At 39.3% G+C, this 19,677-nt stretch overlaps 2 protein-coding genes across 2 annotated transcripts in view; one reads left to right on the forward strand and one right to left on the reverse strand.

Moving 5' to 3' along the window:
* Positions 1-4,831, reverse strand: part of ppil4 (peptidylprolyl isomerase (cyclophilin)-like 4) — a 27,158-nt gene extending 22,327 nt beyond the window's left edge. The window contains exons 1-8 of the mRNA XM_003453023.5: positions 4,713-4,831; positions 4,379-4,446; positions 2,811-2,875; positions 2,609-2,726; positions 2,228-2,370; positions 1,996-2,092; positions 329-445; positions 85-209 (exon numbers count right to left, since the gene is read on the reverse strand). Coding sequence (XP_003453071.1) covers positions 85-209; positions 329-445; positions 1,996-2,092; positions 2,228-2,370; positions 2,609-2,726; positions 2,811-2,875; positions 4,379-4,446; positions 4,713-4,782 — 803 coding nt within the window. The 5' untranslated portion in view covers positions 4,783-4,831. The remainder of the gene's footprint in view (positions 1-84; positions 210-328; positions 446-1,995; positions 2,093-2,227; positions 2,371-2,608; positions 2,727-2,810; positions 2,876-4,378; positions 4,447-4,712) is intronic.
* ginm1 (glycoprotein integral membrane 1) lies at positions 4,806-19,399 on the forward strand. The gene is made up of 8 exons (XM_003453024.5): positions 4,806-4,986; positions 6,359-6,430; positions 6,542-6,641; positions 12,311-12,465; positions 13,376-13,535; positions 13,647-13,876; positions 14,289-14,452; positions 16,485-19,399. The coding sequence occupies exons 1-8, from the start codon at positions 4,897-4,899 to the stop codon at positions 16,588-16,590; spliced, it is 1,077 nt and encodes a 358-aa protein (XP_003453072.1). The 5' UTR covers positions 4,806-4,896; the 3' UTR covers positions 16,591-19,399.
* The last annotated feature ends 278 nt before the right edge of the window (positions 19,400-19,677 follow it).

A 19,677-nucleotide genomic window follows, 5' to 3' on the forward strand; every position in this document is an offset into this window, starting at 1 on the left:
GACAATATGGAAGCAAGACAAAATGTCATAAATAGAAATAACTGCAAAACAAGATACTTTGTAGTACTTGAAGTCAAGCGTCACCTTTTTATGCATCCAAAGCGAGAAAAAATGATTTCCAGGTCCTCATCTGTGGTCACTGGGTTCAGTTTGCACACAAACAGCACGTTTTCTGGAGGCTTCACATCTGCATCAGGGAGGTCGCCCACCTGGATGGGTTTTCAACAGAAGAGCTTGAGTATTTATTATTTGCATCTTTTTACACGCAAACTCTCTCTCACACACACACATTTTAACATAAAGCTGAGAGCAGGTTTCCTTATCTTACCATCTCCAGCAGGATAGCCTGAGTCTTGGCCTCTTTCTCCTTCAGCTTCTCCTCCAGTTCCTTGGCTCCTTTCCCATCTGTATCATTGACCACTTCATCTGCACCGATACGGCCACTCTGCACAGCCACGGCAGAAACATTTACTTACAGTACTGCACAGAAGTCGTGCTAATTTTTTTAGATTTTGCTTCCAGGGAGCCAGACCTAATTTTTAAAGTGGTCTTGAGCAATAGTTCTCCAGGCTTTCTGATTATTGTTCAAAGTGTTTTTTGCATATTGGCTGCTTCTTTTACTGCAGTGTGTACAAGTACTACTTCTACACAGTTCAGAAAGCACGTGCTTACACCCATCTGTAAAACATGGCAAAAGCTCTGTCATGGTTTCTTTCAGCCAGTGTTGTTGGGGATCTTGTCAAAACTGATCTAATTATGAACGCAACAAAGTACTGTTCGATTTTGAAAAACCATCTGGAAAGGATCAACTGGCAACAGCTTAATTTTTCAGCATTACAATTAGGGCTGCACGATTTTGCATAAAATGAGAATCACGATTTTTTTGCTTAGAATTGAGATCACGATTCTCTCACGATTTTCTTTTCCAATATAAATATTTATTGCACTTATTAACTGCACATCAACTTCGTAACAGTTGAAACTGAACATAAAAACAATAAATAAACATAAAAACAATAAATGCCTCACATTTTGTGGTTGCCGCAAAATGTTGTACTGCTTGTAATTCCGTCTCCACCGTTGCTCGACACTGCGTGTATAGAGCAGATAGTGCAACAATAGAAAAATAGTTGCGGGACGGCACTGTGTAGCGTTTGTCTAGGGTGTTGATCATTTTCCTAAATCCCTCGTTTTGCACAGTGTTGATATATCTTTGGTCAGGTGATAAGTAATAGCCTCCGTAATTTCTTTGTGCCTGCGGGAGTTCGACGTGTATAGGGAAGCGCTGTATAAGGTTCCCGTTATTGATGTTAGGGTGGTTGACCGGGACGAATTTTCTCCTGTCACTTTCTCGTCATCCCTGACGTGTTCTCCGTTGTTTTTTCCCTGCCAATTTGAGCATCACGGCACAGCTTCTGTATCACGTGGTATAAGGCTCCGCCCTTGTCATTTGTTGAGCAGGAAGAGGGAGCGCTTGTTTTCATGCAGATTACGTCCCGGATCAAAATGCGGTACAATCGTCGTCGTCTTTTTTTTTTCTTTCTTTTTTTTAAATCGTTGTCATTTGGAAATGAGATCGCACATAAGTATGAATCGAGATCGCGATTTTTTAACGATTAATCGTGCAGCCCTAATTACAATGATCTCAAACTCACTGCCATTGCAGTCGAAGCATACCTAGATAGAAAAACACAACCGAACACTATCAGTCACGGGTTGGACTCCGCAGGGCAGTGTGGGTCATCTTGACAGAGAAGGCAGCCAACATCCAAAACAGAGCATTGAATGTCCATCAAGATTAATATTCTTCAGACCAACTTAAACAACTTTAACAAGCAAGCTGCCTAGGAGAGTTCAGGATGTGTTAAAGAAGGTTTTTGACTTTTAAGCTTGTTAAAATTAGAATAGCAAATATGAGACAGATATCTTTTTTATCTTAGCTTTATGATCTTGCTATGAACATCTATCTAATTGAAGCTGCGGTCCTATACTCACATCCAGCTGCTCCTTGGTGGGCTCAGGCGATCGGTCAGGCACCGGTAGGTCAGGAGGGTCATCGAACGGGTCATCCAAGATCACTGTGTGGTTTATCCTGCAGCCAAATGTAAGAATAATAATATTAATAATATGCCCTGAGGTTTTTTTGAAAAGTGATAATGAACGCAGCATTAACATTGTTCCTCAAGTTGATAAAACTTCAAGTGCAATACAGTTTGTCTTGACTCGCCTGATATCTTGGAATGGGACAAAATCCTTGTCAACAAAGGCCTCATTGATTTTGTTCAGGACGTCCATGCCCTCGGTCACTTCCCCAAACACTGTATGAACTCCATCCAGATAGTCTAGGTTCTCGCCAGTGGTAATTAGAAACTATGAAGAAACACACCTCTCGATATAGCATCTAATGTTAAACAATCATCCAAAATATTATTTAAAATATATTTATAATATATAATACATACAGATCTATAATTTCTGTATGAATGTTGAATATGTTTAAGGACCATCTAATCTGGTCTTGGCTAACCAACAGGTGATGAATAATAGTGTAATTTTTCTGTGGTTACTGGTCTGAAAGCACTCAACACTGGGTGCTCATCTCATTCACCTGAGAGCCGTGCTGATCATTTCCATTGTTCACCATGGACACCGTCCCCTTCTTCTTGTGTTTGATGCGTGGCATTTTCTCCAGATCAAAAAAGCGTGCCTGATCCCCATACAGTTTGCTAATAAGACACAATGGAGAGCATCTTCATTTTTTGTCCAACATCCTCAATCTGCTGCTCTCTTAAAAGATGGATAAGACTCACCTATACACAGATTCTCCCCCACGACCTGTTCCAGTAGGATCTCCAGTCTGCACGATGAAGTCTCTCTAAAAAGAAGATGAAGAGTTAAGACATGTTACAAATATAACGTGAAGAAAAAGATGAAAAAAGTGCAGAATCTTCATTAGAGTCTGAAAAAATATGGAGAAGATTTCAGTAGAAACTTTTAACATCTGTAAAGTCTACATACGATTAAATATATGAATAAAAATTGGCAGGCGACACCCAAAGGTTTCAACACAGGCAAACGCCCAGTGGTCCAGTAACATTAAAACCCTGACAATGGGTTTGCTTTACAAAGTGGCAGCACAACTAAATCAAGAAGAAGCTAAAACAACGACTGTCTGAATAAAATAACCCAACTGATAAACTGCTACATGTGTAAATTTGATAGGTTTCTCTGCTGCAGGCAGACAGCAGCAACTTTGTCTCTTTATAGTGGTAATACCTGCAGTACGCACAGGTGACTCTCAACGGAATGAGAAATGAAATTACTCCAGTTATTTTAAAACTTTAGCTACTATATTTTTCTCATCTAATTTTACAATATCAAATACAAGTCTAATATTAAATTATATTCTGACGTTCTGGCTTCCAATGATCCATCCGTCCATCTACTGATTATTGGGGTTGCAGGGGCAGCAGAGAAACCCAGACCTCCCACTCCTCGGCCACTAACTCCAGCTCATCCAAGGGAACACTGAGGTTTTCTCAAACCCGCCAAGATATGATCTCTCTAGTGCAGGGGTGTCAAATATACGGTCTGGTTAATGGCTTGGGAAAATGTGAAGTGGGGCATAAATTGTGGCCTTTAAACTGTATTTTTCCTGCTTATAAAGACCTTCCCCATGGCCATCCATGCTACACCAAAGTAACTAACTGGCAGTTAGACATTTAAATGACAGAAAAGTTCTTGTTTTATTCATTATCTGCTATAGAAAATAATTACAGGAGAGCCTTTTTAATGAGCTACCAGAACCTTTTTTTCTGTAATTACACAGAAAATAAAATTCTTCCGTTTACAAGAACAACATTTGTTTATCATGTAGAAAAACTGAGACATACTGGATGTAAGACCATGCAGGTGCTAAACAAGTGTAACTAGTAAACTGTTTGGGAGTATTTAGAGACTTGTCCTGCTGATAAAGGTGAGCCAGGGAACATGGATAAAGTTCTGAGGACTATCTGTCTCAAGAAAATTGTGGCTAACTAGCAAGGAGGTACTAATTTCTTAATCCGTTAAAAGGAAATTAAAATGTAGACTAATCAACTAGTCTGAACGCATGGGAACAACCAAAGTAGAAGCACCAACCTTCCTTTCTTGCACCGTAACATCTACATGCTGGTTTGCCATAATGGCAACAGTGCAGTTTCAACTGAATTTAAATTCTGCCATATTAACTTGTTACTGGATCCAAATGCAACACCACTTACAGCCAACTTCCGCTATTACTACATACTGTATTCTGGGCCGCTTGAGGTTTCCTAAAGAAAACCAAATTTGAACCATTCACAACCACATAAAGTTTATACAGGACATTTCGCTTTACCTGCACATTGTGGATGAGGCAGTAGTTGTAGTATTTTATCTTGCATAACTTCAGAAAGTTTAAGCAAGCTGGAAAAAGAGCACAGAATCCAAGTTAAGCCATAGTAATTATAAGTAACTAAGCCTTTATTAACAGAGTAATTGTAGCAACACGATGTATGGGTAACTTTGCACAACACCGGCTAATGTTAACTAAAATGAATATGAAGCAAACATGCTAACGACGGTAGCTAACAACCATTAATTCTTTAGTTTAACGTCCCAGTGAGTGACTCAACCAGCAGCCACTTACAGAAATTAGCTACCACTAGGATTAAGAATTTTTTTATTCTTACTTTTAGGCCTTTCGTCTGTAAACAAATCGATCACAATATCGCCCAGAGTCGTTTCAAGGAGCACCGCCATGCTGACGTTCCTCTTCTCGCGAGAAGAACATATGCGCCTGCGCAGTACATTTGCGTGCTCAATGTTTTTGTTTTAGCTGTCCTGCTGCTGTTGCTGCTGGGAAGTGAACTCAAAATGGAAATGACGTGGTCGACAGTTTGTGTTCTATTGCTTCTTTTTGTTTCAGCAACTCGCACAGAGTCGTCGAATAGACAACTGACTACGGTAAGAGCCACGGAGGCAGCAAATATATGGAGCTAACTTGATCATCATAGCATTAGCTTACTGAGAGTCCAGGGCCCTATTCCGGGGAACAGGTTTAGCCAACAACTGAGGCTAAACCTGATGAGTAGAAATTCCCAAGTTTTTTTTCTCCCAGAAAGAGAGTTAACGTAACCTCAGACTCGGATACCTTGGTAATACTTTGTGAACTGCTCACTAGCAAGTTTTAGTCAATCAAGTCGTTCTTCCACAGACTCCTCCCTTCCTGCAGCACTTGAACACATTTTTCAAATAGCACATAGCAGAGCGAATTAATTTACAGAATTTTACATTTTACAAACACAGAAATCCTGTTTAGACGTTAGTTTACTGTTTTATGTACCCGGCATGAGTGCTCTTATAATCAGTTAGTCGTCATTGTAACAACTGATACAGCGATTACGCGGATTTATTATGAACTCAGAATAAACTCTAAAGGCTAGTCTCCATCTTTCTAACTCTGACTATTTTAGCCTATTTCCCTGTAATAAAAAGGTTGACTTTTCGTAAAAGTCACTGTTTTAATCAAATCTTGAGACACAGAACACGCTGATCAGTGATCAAAAATATTTGTGTAATCGGTCATAGTTGAGATCTTGGTGATGAGAATATGTGAGTGAAGAGGAGGCTGAAATGGCTTTAGTATTTTAAGAACTAAACCGATTTTAAAGTGACTTTTTAAAACGAGGCTCTAGAAAGTCTAACTATAATCTGATTACACATCATGTTGAAATGTGTTCACGGACTGAGATTCGGTCATTAAATGATGTTAAAAAACATCCCACTGTCAACATCAGCAAACCAGGTCTGCTTTGGAGTCAACTTGCACAGTCCATAAGGATCACCGATTCAGACTGGATCAAATCTGTATCCAATTCAGATCCAGCCATTTCCCAGCTCATTCTGTCTGGACCTGTTTTGGATCCGTTCATAGTGGCTTATTTTGTCCCAAGTTCCACAATGCATGTAAAATCTCTTATTCAGGATATACAGAGCTCTTTAAAAGCTTTGGCATTTCTTATAACATGTTTGTCTTTAATGATTAAAGTTTACATTCATAACAGATTTGAAAAACAAAGGGTTTTTTGCAAATCTCATTAAGAAATGTTTTTCCATGGGAGAAATGATAAAATCCTCCATTCAATTTTTTTTAAGGTGGTTACAGCCATTAAGTACATTCAAATATAAAAGAGTGATTAACTCTCTGTAACTCTTTATTTACTTGTTGCCATAGTGAACCTGCTTCCTGGAATAGAGCACAGCTACATGTACTGTAAATGAAAAGCATTGCAGTGTTAAACCTAATCCTTTCGTTTTTAATTACTGACCACCGTAGGAAAACATCCTGATCAATGTGACAGCGGGGACATTGGCAGACGCACAGCTGCAAGACTCTAACAACTTACAGGTACTCCGTGTAAACTGCTCATACTTACAGAAGGTTATTTTTCTGTAAGTATGAACTGTGACAATTAGTCGCCTTTTTGTTTTGTCTTTTTTTTTTTTTTTTTTTCTTCAGATAAATTTAAACATATCGGTGGGTGAAGAGCAGGTGCTGGTCAATGACGTCCCAGTGGAGCTGTCAGGAGTCACTAGGTTCAACTGCCAAGCGCTTCTCTGTGAGTTTTCCACACCACAAACCACTGTGGTTTTAATGAGGGGAAAGCACTCATCTCAGCTGGAAGAAAATATACTGTTCAAGTGTTAGAAATGTAAATGTTATTGTCAGTGTAAATTTAGTAGAGTTGGATTGTTTAATCAATCATGATTTCAAATGTATATCAAATTATATTAGTTTATTCTTATGGTTTTCCTTATTGTTTTTGTTAAAAAAAGAAAAAGGAAAAACTACATGGTGGTTAATCTCATTAAATAAAAGTGGTCTGAAACTCTTTGAGAATGAACCATGGGGCAAGCTCTATATAAGACAAATACAGATTATTTTGGTCTTTGGTTAACTGTGAGTCATGCTGTGATAGTCGAGTATAGTTCACTAAGAAAAATATGGATCTGGAAATTCAATTCAATTCAATTTTATTTATATAGCGCCAAATCACAACAAAAGTCGTCTCAAGGTGCTTTATATTGTACAGTAGATAGCACAATAATAAATACAGAGAAAAACCCAACAATCATATGACCCCCTATGAGCAAGCACTTTGGCGACAGTGGGAAGGAAAAACTCCCTTTTAACAGGAAGAAACCTCCGGCAGAACCAGGCTCAGGGAGGGGCGGCCATCTGCGGTGACCGGTTGGGGTGAAAGAAGGAAAACGGGATGAAAGACATGCTGTGGAAGAGAGACAGAGATTAATAACAGATATGATTCGATGCAGAGAGGTCTATTAACACATAGTGAGTGAGAAAGGTGACTGGAAAGGAAAAACTCAATGCATCATGGGAATCCCCGGCAGCCTACGTCTATTGCAGCATAACTAAGGGAGGATTCAGGGTCACCTGGTCCAGCCCTAACTATATGTTTTAGCAAAAAGGAAAGTTTTAAGCCTAATCTTGAAAGTAGAGATAGTGTCTGTCTCCCGAATCCAAACTGGAAGCTGGTTCCACAGAAGAGGGGCCTGAAAACTGAGGGCTCTCCCTCCCATTCTACTTTTAAATACTCTAGGGACAGCAAGTAGGCCTGCAGAGCGAGAGCGAAGTGCTCTAATAGGGTGATATGGCACTACAAGGTCATTAAGATAAGATGGGGCCTGATTATTTAAGACCTTGTATGTGAGGAGCAGGATTTTGAATTCAATTCTGGATTTAACAGGAAGCCAATGAAGGGAAGCCAAAACAGGAGAAATATGCTCTCTCTTTCTAGTCCCTGTCAGTACCCTTGCTGCAGCATTTTGGATTAGCTGAAGGCTTTTCAGCGAGTTTTTAGGACATCCTGATAATAAAGAATTACAGTAGTCCAGCCTGGAAGTAATAAATGCATGAACTAGTTTTTCAGCATCACTCTGAGACAGGATATTTCTAATTTTAGAGATGTTGCGCAAATGGAAGAAAGCAGTCTTACATATTTGTTTAATATGTGCGTTGAAGGACATGTCCTGGTCAAAAATGACTCCAAGGTTCCTCACAGCATTACTGGAGGCCAAGGTAATGCCATCCAGAGTAAGAATCTGGTTAGATACCATATTTCTAAGCTTTTCAGGGCCAAGTACAATAACCTCAGTTTTATCTGAATTAAGAAGCAGAAAGTTAGCGGCCATCCAGGTCTTTATGTCTTTAAGACATTCCTGCAGTTTAACTAATTGGTGTGTGTTACCTGGCTTCATGGATAGATAGAGCTGCGTGTCATCTGCATAGCAGTGAAAAAAATTTTTTATGCTATGTCTTCTAATGATGCTGCCTAGGGGAAGCATGTATAATGTAAATAGAATTGGTCCTAGCACCGAACCCTGTGGAACACCATAATTGACCTTAGTGTGTGAAGAGGACTCTCCATTTACTTGAACAAATTGGAGTCTGTTAGATAGATATGATACAAACCACTGCAGCACAGTACCTGTAATACCTACAGCATGTTCTAATCGCTCTAATAGGATATTATGATCAACAGTATCAAACGCAGCACTAAGGTCTAGCAGGACAAGCACAGAGATGAGTTCACTGTCAGAGGCCATAAGAAGATCATTTGTAACCTTCACTAAAGCTGTTTCTGTGCTGTGATGAGCTCTGAAACCTGACTGAAACTCTTCAGATAAGCCATTCCTCTGCAGATGATCTGTTAGCTGTTTGACAACTACTCTTTCAAGGATTTTTGATATGAAAGGAAGGTTGGAGATTGGCCTATAATTAGCTAAGACAGTTGGGTCTAGAGATGGCTTTTTAAGTAAAGGTTTAACTACAGCCACCTTGAAGGCCTGTGGTACATACCCAATTATTAGAGATAGGTTGATCATATTTAAGATTGAAGAATTAATTAATGACAGGACTTCTTTGAGCAGTTTTGTAGGAATGGGGTCTAAAAGACACGTTAATTGTTTGGAGGAATTAATTATTGAAGTTAACTCAGAAAGATCAATTGGAGAAAAAAAGTCTAACTTAACATCAATGGTACTAAAAGTAGCTGTAGATAATATTACATCTGTGGGATGATTATTGGTAATTTTTTCTCTAATGATAAAAATTTTATTTGTGAAGAAGTTCATGAAGTCATTACTAGTTAACGTTAAAGGGATTGTTGGCTCAACAGTGCTCTGACTTTTTGTCAGCCTGGCTACAGTGCTGAAGAGAAACCTGGGGTTGTTCTTATTTTCTTCAATCAGTGACGAATAGTAAGATGTTCTGGCTTTGCGGAGGGCTTTCTTATAAAGCAGCAAACTATTTCTCCAGGCTAAATGATGATCCTCTAAATTTGTGACACGCCATTTCCTCTCCATCTTATGAGTTATCTGCTTTAGGCTACGTGTTTGAGAATTATACCACGGAGTCAGGTACTTCGGATTTGAGGCCTTAGTTTTCACAGGAGCTACAGTATCCAGAGTCGTACGTAGTGAGGAGGTAAAATTATTAACAAGATAATCGACCTCTGTTGGAGTAGCGTTCAGATAGCTGCTCTGCTCTATGTTGGTACAGGGCATTGAAGATGATAACAGTGGGTGGATTATATTCTTAAACTTAGTTACAGCACTTTCAGAAAGACATCTACTGTGATGAAGTCTACTCTCCACTGCTGTGTAATCAATTATTGTAAATGTGAATGTTATCAGGAAATGATCAGACAGCAGAGGGTTTTCAGGAAACACTGTTAAATGTTCAGTTTCTATGCCATATGTTAAAACAAGATCTAGAGTGTGATTAAAGTGGTGGGTGGGTTCTTTTACATTTTGAGAGAAGCCAATTGAGTCTAATAACAGATTAAATGCGATGTTGAGGCTGTCATTTTTAGCATCTACATGGATGTTAAAATCACCCACAATAATTATTTTATCTGAGCTGAGCACTAAATCAGATAAAGTCTGAGAAATCAGAGAGAAACTCTGTGTAAGGCCCAGGTGGACGATAGATAATAACAAGTAAGACTGTTTTCTGAGTTTTACAGCTGGGTTGGACAAGGCTAAGCATCAGGCTTTCAAATGAATTAAAAGTCTGTCTTGGTCTTTCGTTAATTAATAGACTGGTGTGAAAAATTGCTGCCACACCGCCTCCTCGGCCTGTGCTTTGAGATTTCTGGTAGTTAGAATTAGAGATGGCACGATACCACTTTTTTATGTCCGATACCGATACCGATATCATAAATTTGGATATCTGCCGATACCGATATGAATCCGATATAGTGTGTTTTTTAATCAATAAAACTGTTTTTTTAATATCTTGCTGCATTTTGTATAACTTCATCCTCAAGTTTAAATAAACAACAACACTAAAGCTGTATGTAAAAAATACACTGCACCTAAAATATTTCATAGTTCAGCAACACTGATCAATCTAATAAACTTAAACCTGCTCCATCCTCCCTATTCTGGTATTTTAAAGAGTACTTAGCAGAAATATTAAGCAACCTAACTAATAGGGTTGCAAACTCCCAGCAAAAAAAATAGGGAACCACCCCCACCCTCCACCTCATGATGCTTAATCGACGTAATCAACTTTAATTTGATGCAGGGTGAAAAAAAATGCACAGAATTAAATTATTTTTCAAGACTAATTAAATAGATTCAACATCTTTCTTCAACAGAATTGCAGACTGCACAGATGGTACTTTCCCAAAGGAAAAAGTACTATAGCTTACTAGGGTATATTAGACTTAACAGTTACTATATACAGTAATGGACTTCTATATATTTTACATCAGATTAGAACTTTGGGTGTAAGATTCAGATAATTATTTATTAAAAGCTAGACATTTTAAACGAGAATAAGAAAGAAAAGTATGTCTTTGTGCCCCCTTTTCCCTGTTCATGCCCTATATCACCCCCCCCTGGCTAAACTTTGCTAGATCCGCCCCTGCACAGTTACCAGCCGTCAGCTACGTAGAAAACGATCCTGGAGTAGAAAGTAATATTAAATAAATTCTAACAACAGCTTATCAAGCTTAAACGTGCTGCTGTTGTTCAGCTGCTGGTTTCCTCTTTCTGGTGCAAAGTGGGCCAAAAACAAAGAAGAGAGACGGACTCGCGACAGAAAAGCCGATCAGCTGATCATTAAGCAGTTTCATGAAGTAGCGGCAGGAGAGGGAGAGAGAATGACAGGCAGTCACTCCATATATCGGTTGTTAAGCTTAACATGGGAACGCTTTACAAACATTCAGAGATGAACTTACACACTTGCTTTACTTCTCTCTGGGATAACTTCCTTGGATATGAAATGCTGGTTTGGTAGCGAGGCTACAAATACACACAGCCGCTCTATAACGTGAGCGCACTGCTCCGACGGTTATGAGGCGAGTTACGCCATGTCGCAAGTTTTGTGAGGTGTTTTTTTTTTAATATTTAATGGATCGGATTACATTTTTAATTTCTCACCGATATCCGATCCAGTAATTTAGGTCAGTATCGGACCGATACGTAATATCGGATCGGTCCATCTCTAGTTAGAATGACTCGGGGGTGTTGATTCATTTAAACTAACATACTCATCCTGCTGCAACCAGGTTTCTGTAAGGCAGAGTAAATCAATTTGTTGATCAATTATTAAGTCATGTACTAACAGAGACTTGGAGGAGAGAGACCTAATATTTAATAATCCACATTTCACTGTTTTACTGACAAAATGAACACAAGTCCACTTAAAAGTCAAGTAACATTACAGTGATTGGAAAAGTCAGTGATAATGGACTTTTAGACAATCATAAATCACTAATGGTTTTTTAATGGACTACCCAACAGACAAACAGGTGCTTGGGTTCCACATTATGTTTCCTAATGTGAGTTTATCATTTTAAAAACGCCAAGTGATCGATAGGAAGACATTTTCCCATTAAGTAAGCAAAGCTGAAAACCGTACTGGTGATTAAAGAAGCAATACATTTAAGCAGTTGAGGCAACAACTGGAAAAAACATTACATTATTTAGCCTAAGTCTTCAGCTGGCAGCTTCATTAAAGTGTAACCATAAAACGGGAGATATCAGAGACAGGCCAATAAAAGATGAAGATTCAGACATACAAACGAGCACAGACAGTAGGAAATATGGCCTGTTGAAGCTGCCAGTTGTGCACAAGGTCCTCCCACCAGTCTTTTAGAGACTGGTTAGACCCAGCTCCAGTTCTTATTTTTTCATGGATTTCTTGACAGTGACAGTTCAACCTCTAATTCTGCTACATTTTGTTTGTTTTTCTTAGTGGACAGTGTCAATGGGAGCAGTGAGTTTGAGTCTGGGGACATAGTGTCCACTGTTACCCGGGTGATGGTGAGCCAGAACAGGCTGTACAGTGACTCGGAGGAGGTGGTGGCTCTTCAGGTCTTCAGTGAAGTGATAGAGATGGATGGCAAAGAGGTAAACACTAATTGTACAGCTCTCTGACAGAATTTCACAGTTTTGGTTTTTTTTAATACTAAGAATAACTCTGAAGTAAATATGACTGAAATTATCATGTGGGGACAAGCCTCTGTGGCTTTAAAGAGGTGGTGATTGCCTATACTAAACATGGCCAGAGTTTAAAGCTGATGCTCTGAAAACTTGATTTCACATTCAAAAATCCAAAGTGAAGCAGTTTATGCTCATGTAGCAACAGGAAATAGTTTTTCCTCATTTCTCCAGTACAGCCAAATTGGATGGACGTAGCTTCCAGGTCTGAAATGTGAACCATATGTGGAAATCCCAAAAGTTGATTCTGTTCATGTGGACGTAGCGTTTTTCAGTGGGAGAAATGCACCACTGAATGAACAATTGGCCTTGATATGGTTCTTTCTAATGCCCAGCAGGGGGCGACAATTGTGGTGGCTAAAAGAAGTTTATAAAAGTCTCTGGGAAAATGTCCCTTGTTCTCCCTTGCTCTATGACCTCATTAAACACTTCGCTGAGGTTAGAGGATGCAACTTGGTGTTTATGTTGTAAATTATGGTCCCCTTTGGCAGTCAGCCTTGCTTTCACTGTGAGATCTGGATAATGGTGACAACAGGGCTTACCAAACTGTCTGCTGCTTGTCTGTTTTATATGCAGTCCAAGGTACTGAGAGCAGAGCTAATAATGTTGGAACTTCTTGATGCTCAGACTAATTGAAACTTGTCCACAAAAACACTGATAAGTGCAGACACAAAGTGTACTGCATACTGCAATGGATTGTGGGATGCCCCTTTTAAGTTTGATGACTCATGCATAAAATATGCATCAAGGCAACTTAAGTATGCTTATTTTAAAAAGTTGTTACATTTCTCTTTTTGTTTTGTTTTTTTGTGTTATTCAGGTCCAGCAGCCTGATATGTGTGAGGTGAAAATACTGATGAGCCCAGACTTCCAGAAGCTGGCCCAGTTTACCAACATCTACCCCATTGGACACAGTGATATCTTTAGGGTTCCCAGAGAAAATGATGTGGTTGTCACAGATCCACCAAATTCTAGAAAAGGTTTGCCTTTTGTGTCCTAATTGTTAGTGAACTACTCATTAGCTGTCCAGTTTAGAATATTGGCTATTTAATTAATATTTAATAATTTTCCTCCTGCACTTTTCAAATCAGATGAAGAGCAGCTGATCTCTCAGACCACAAGCCAGTATCCTCTGAAGCACACAGAGACCACCCGGGAAGAGATTGCATCCCCCGGAAAACTCCCAGAGACCCCCCTGCGTATGGACCCCGACCTCCTGTATGATGTCAGATACGATGATGAACTTGATTACACTTACCCGAGCCAGCCTGATCAGAATCAGATGGAAACTCCACCAAAGGAACTTATATCTTCTTACTCCGTAAGTGCAAGTCTGCAGTAATATCACAGTCATTCCAAACAGTAGAATCTGCTCCACAAGGAGTTTCAGAGGGTCGGACTGAGGATGAACCAAGGCCAGTATAAAATACTGTTAATCACAGAAAGCTACTCTTTGGAGTCACGGAGTAAAACCAGGGAGCCAGAGTCTTTACTATTAGGAAGATTAAAGTGAAAGATCTGAAAAAATGTCAAAGTTTGTAGTTATTTCATGTTGTCAGGAGAAAATATTGAGTAATATTTCCAGGACAAACTACACAAAGTTAGCTATATAAAAAGAAATCCTGCCGTCCGCAGTTGAAAGCACATCATCTCCTTAATTTTGACATTTCTAGTCTTTACAAAGTGAGCACATTGTTTTAATTATTATGGAATAAATTTTCATGTCTCCCCAGGCCATGTGTCAGTGGGTAGAGCAAGCCAGGGAGCGTCTGCGGCGCTTCTGTTCCGAATCCCTGCCTCTCTTCTTCCTGGTCATGTGGGTGGTCGTGATCGGAGTGGTCGGATCAGCCGTCATCGTCAAGATCTTAGATGTGTTTTTCCCAACTTGTGAACATAAGTGAGTTTGTTGCATAGATGCAAGATGAATGTAGCTGTTGTCACCTATTGGTTTCTTTACTCTTTGGCTACCGCCATATTTGTTTTCTGGAGGTGGAAGGGTGGCGTGCTGAGTTGCTAATGAATGCAAGCTTGGTTAGGAAGCATTCATATTCATGTGCAGACACGCGTATTGCTAACAGGTTAATGTAATGCTAGAATTTCACTCACCAGAAGAGAAGAGCAAACTTCTTGGACTGCCTCCTAACTTTAAAATCCAAATCCAAATTAATGAGTTGCAGAAAAATTCCTGGCAGATGAGGCTGGTTGTGCTGAGTGTTTTTTCTTCCCCCTTTCGCCAAAGCGCTTGTTCATAGGGGTCATATGATTGTTGGGGTTTTCTTTTGTAGGATTTTTACCTTATAATATAAAGCGCCTTGATGAAACTGTGATCGTGGACGCTATATAAATAATAAAACCCAGAGGTTGCCACTTTGTTGGTTGCATGGCAATATTTTGACTAGGGCAGGGCGATATGGCCAAAAATATATATCACGATATATATTTGAAAATTTGCGATAACGATATAACTGACGATATAATTTCTGCGAGACAAAATACAACCCCACAACTTTACTAGCGCAAACCCCCCCCCCCCCATCCATTTATTTTCACTTAAACAAGCAGCTGTTTTTTATGTGCATTAAAGCTATATAAAAATTTAACAGTGCAAATGCAAATTCCTTGCTGAAAGTTTAACCAAAAGGCATTTCCAGTAGAAATGGGCTGACATATCCTGAGCATAACCATGTATAATATCCACTGAAGTTAAAAAGAGGTGCTTTGCAACATTAAACTGCAGTGTGCCAAATAAAAAAGTCAAACACGTATTTTACAGACCATAAGGTGCACGGGATTATAAGGCACATTAAGCGAAACAAAGCAGTCAGATAAATCAAACTTTATTCAACTCATTCTTCTTGCTTCCTCCACTTCTGTACCATTGATTCATTAATGCTGTATTCTATCACAGCTGCCCATGTTGTTGCAATATATTAATGACTAACCTCATATTGTGGATGGATTTTCTTAGTTGTTCTCCTGACTGAACTTTGGTCCGTTTACAGCATCCTGCCATGCGATTGCATTTGTCTCTAACCATCAGGAACCTTCACGTTTCCACTTGTATCGAGTGGAAAAGTGTTAGCGTTGGTCCTCCAGCTTCACTGTTTATGTAATGCTAACATAGCTGTGTCGCTAGCGATCACGTAGCACATCATTATATACCAGCTAGCCCAACTTCGGTAACCCTACAAACGTCACTGCTGTTTAGTTTCCTGTCTTTTATTATGTTGGAAGTGATAGCAGAGCTGTACATTTTAATTTTTTCAGAAATCTCTCAGTCAGAACATGCTATATCATGCTTGGGTAACTAGCGAAACTAGCGAGCTAACTTCCTGCTAACTTCTAACTCCGTTAAATGTAATAAATTCGGTTTTCATGGATGCCTAGATGTTAAACTTCATAGTTACACCTGGTAAAGCAGCAATGCTGATCGTTTTATTAAAGATGAAAGAATTTAGACAGTTTTTAACTCTCAGTGATGCTGCAGTGTTCGTTTGACTTTGGGACCTGAAGCTGACAGAGTTTAGGACCCAGGTTACTCCCAGATTTAGAGCACTTTAGTCCGACAAATATGGTAATAACGACGGCCCGCTTGCATGTTCTACAAAAAAAGTGCTTTGTTGTGTATCTGACGGACAAACGCCAAAGCAGTTCCACATCACTGAAGTGGCACCATTTTTACAAACCAATTCTGGTTCATCCGTTTCACTCAACAATCCACTTTCCCCCTTCTCATTTTCCGTTGCCGCCGTGCTTTTTCGACCATGTATGAAAACAAAGGCACTGCGCATGCGCGTTTTACCCATATTCTATCGCGATATTTCATTTTATCGTACCGGTATTACCGTGAACGGTATAATATGGTCCAGCCCTAATTTTGACCCCCTCTGTGATTACTTCCAACAAACTTTTTATTTTCTGTTTTACAGGCGCATTTTTCATGTAAACTCTGTCCCTGTGATGCCAGAGGATGAGAAGCACAATCTCCTGGAGAACATAGAAGTAGAAGCAGAGGAAGAAGAGAAGAAGCCTTGAATGAGGATCATCTTGACCGGCTCCTCCAGTTTGTTCCTATTTATTGTTTAACCTGCAGCTTGGCATGGCCTGGTTTTGTTCTGATCTGTGAATCACCACAGCTTTTCCTGTCACTTTACTCTTTCATGGTCTTCGTGAATCTTTTCATCAGCCAACATAAGCTCATTTAATGTTAGCTTATGCGAGTCCCTCAGAAAGTAGAGCAAAGTGAGTGATTTATGGTGCTTAATCTCATGATGCAATGAGATTAAAGTATGGAAGGTTTACGGTTAACTTACCAGCATCCGCTTTCAGCACATCATGCAGAGAATCTGCATCTGTGACCACTTTTGCTTTACCCACACCCAAAACATGTTTAGCTGTGATGCAGTTAACAAAAACAATGTCCAAGATTCAAGGCATCATCAGATGAGCTGAAGTTCTGCTTTTTGAGAAGCACTTTGTATATTATTCAAAAAAAAAAGTCATTTTAGCTGAAGGTCAAAGGAAAAGACTGATACCGCTCTCCAGCTGCTAGTCTTGTTTAGGTTTCCTTAAAGACTGAAAACAAGGGCAAATGAGCGTTCATGCTGCCGAAATCCTTCTAGAAGCAACCCTTGCTAACTGGCACCCATGTTGGCAGTGCTTCAGGAAGGTGTTTTGAAGCTCCCATCTAAATAAATGGTAACCCCCCACCCCTTCCCCAACCCGCCAATATTATTTATAATGTCCATCAGGACAAAAACTGGAAAAGGCCTTTTTGGTAATAACATGACATAACAGCTCTGATATAAACTTAAACCGTTCAAAGTTTTCTCTCTTCCCTTTGTTTCGGTAAAACTAATTGTTAGCTGCAAGGCTAACATGATCAACCCAGTTTCCTGATGGCAGAGCTGTGTAGACACAGTGTATATGGCCATAAATACAAATGATTACATTAACATAAGTCATTGAAATTTCACCACCAGGGGGCAGTGTTTTAACAGTGGGTGTTTAGAAATGTTTTTGAATGTAAGCTTCTTTACTTTTGGTAATTCTGTTTTTTCCATATCTCTGTTTCCACAAGTAGCTTTGCTTTTCCCGGTATGATATAGGAATGTGCTCCTAATGACTTGCCTGGTTTGCTCACTACACCATCTTGTGGTACAAATTGGCAATATACAAAAGTATAACCTTTAGCCTTTGTATAGGATCTGCTCCAAAGGTCAAGACCAAAGCAGTTTGATATGGTCTACATCCTCAGAACTGCTACTAAATGGACCGTTTATCCTGTTTAGTTCAAGTTTATGTATCACTAAAACTTTGCAGCACAGAATTAAAAGTTAGATGCTGTGGGGTTAACCTATAAATATGGACAAACTGAGAATTTTAGAACCAGATCCAAACACTTCAGAGTTCCCTTAAAAAACTTTGTGTATGTAGCAGTTCTTTACAGGTCACACATTTGTTTGCTTTGTGTATATATATATTTTTTCTCCAAAATCATTCAACTACAGCTGGAAAAAATGAAGACAGCTCTAAATGCTTTAAATGTATTTAAAAGTAAACAGAGGCAAAGACACTTGCTTTAATCTGTTGAAATGTCTAAAAAGACAAAGCTACGCAGATTACTGTGTCAGCGTTTCTGTTCTGTCCTGTCTCTGTCGCTACTAAAACACTCCTCCCTTTGACTCCACATTACTGACGTTCATCTGTTGATTTTCTTTCTTTTCTTTTCTTCACTGTGCCTCTGTTTTTGTTTTGTTTTGTTTTTTTAATAAGGATTCCATCATGAGAAGGATGACTATGTGGTCTACTTTAATCAGTATTGTTTGTGGCTTCCGGTTACTAATATTGTAGAATGTCAGTGAAGCTGTTCAGAATGTCTATGCACTCTCTCTATATATATATATATAAACTACGAGCGGACTGACACAGTCCAAGACTGAAACACAATTCTTGTTCAAAGAACAAATCTGCATGTCCTCACTATCACTTCAGTGGCCTGTGCTACAAGGTAGCTGTTCTTTGCTGAACTTGGGCTAAGTGACACCACAATCTGGCTAGGCAGTCACACAAAGGTGGTTATCAACTGCAGAAGTTACCCACGGTTTCCCATCTATCCATGTGTGCGTTCACATAACAGAGGAAGTGCTGATCTCAAACATTACCTGTTCCAGAGCAGGTTAAGTATTCAGCATGTTACCTTATCTAATAAAAAGTCATCCAGCTTTACCAAGGTTTAGTTGACCTTGCAAAGCTTTAATCATGCTTCGCAGTACAGCCCTCTCTGATGTTTGGCAGTTCTAGGTATGAAGGATCAAACAGCTCAACAGGCTGTCGGTTAAAAACCTGCATTGTCATTCATTGTAAACTCACAATCCACATTTTCTCTTTTTTTTGTTTTGTTTTTTTTATGTGCGAGGCTGTTATTTTACTACTTGTCATGCTTTTTCAAAGACATCCTAAAAGATCAGCTTGTGAGGTCATGATTTCTCTCCCTAGGGCTCAGTTAAACTGCAGTATGCATGATGTACTGCATTAGCAAAAAGGTGCATGCATAGTGTAGCTAGTGAGTGCAGTTTGCTGCTCCATCAGCAAGTTTTCCATTAAAAATAGGAAAGTGCATGATGACTTAAAACAGTGTTGGAATCTGCCTCAAGTTGTGCAACAGAATGCTGTACGCGACACCAAGTTGGTTCAGAGTTAAACAAATGTTTTAATTTGGTCTTTGATACATCAGCGTGATATCCTTTTTTGGCATCTGTGTGCATACATTGTATGAATTACAGCTGGACTGTGTATTTGGGTCAGAAATCATGCTAATTAAAAGCTTTCCTTACAACCATCACATGGATATATTGTCTGATAATTGTCTTTGTATGTTGGGTGATCCTACTGTGTTACTGTACAGACTAATGATCAAGTGTTACACTGACACGTAATGTCTACCTTGCGGAGCGAGTATGCACCCCTAAACATCAAGCATCATGGAAGAGCTCAGAGTACAACCATAAAACTAGCTCCATTTTACAGGTGGAGGACACTGACATTTTCCCCTCCTATTTTCACTAGTTTTGCATTTAGCTGTGGTCATTGTCACTACTGGTGGTATGATGTGATACATGG

This window comes from Oreochromis niloticus, linkage group LG15, assembly GCF_001858045.2.
Source record: "Oreochromis niloticus isolate F11D_XX linkage group LG15, O_niloticus_UMD_NMBU, whole genome shotgun sequence".
NCBI classification, from domain to species: Eukaryota; Metazoa; Chordata; class Actinopteri; order Cichliformes; family Cichlidae; genus Oreochromis; species Oreochromis niloticus.

What these genes read in the sequence shown, in the direction of transcription:
- ginm1 (XM_003453024.5), top strand. Translation starts at nt 4,897, where the DNA reads ATGGAAATGACGTGGTCGACAGTTTGTGTTCTATTGCTTCTTTTTGTT. An exon ending in CAACTGCCAAGCGCTTCTCT is followed by an intron (nt 6,642 to 12,310) that starts GTGAGTTTTCCA and finishes TGTTTTTCTTAG; the next exon opens with TGGACAGTGTCAATGGGAGC. An exon ending in TTCCCAACTTGTGAACATAA is followed by an intron (nt 14,453 to 16,484) that starts GTGAGTTTGTTG and finishes TCTGTTTTACAG; the next exon opens with GCGCATTTTTCATGTAAACT.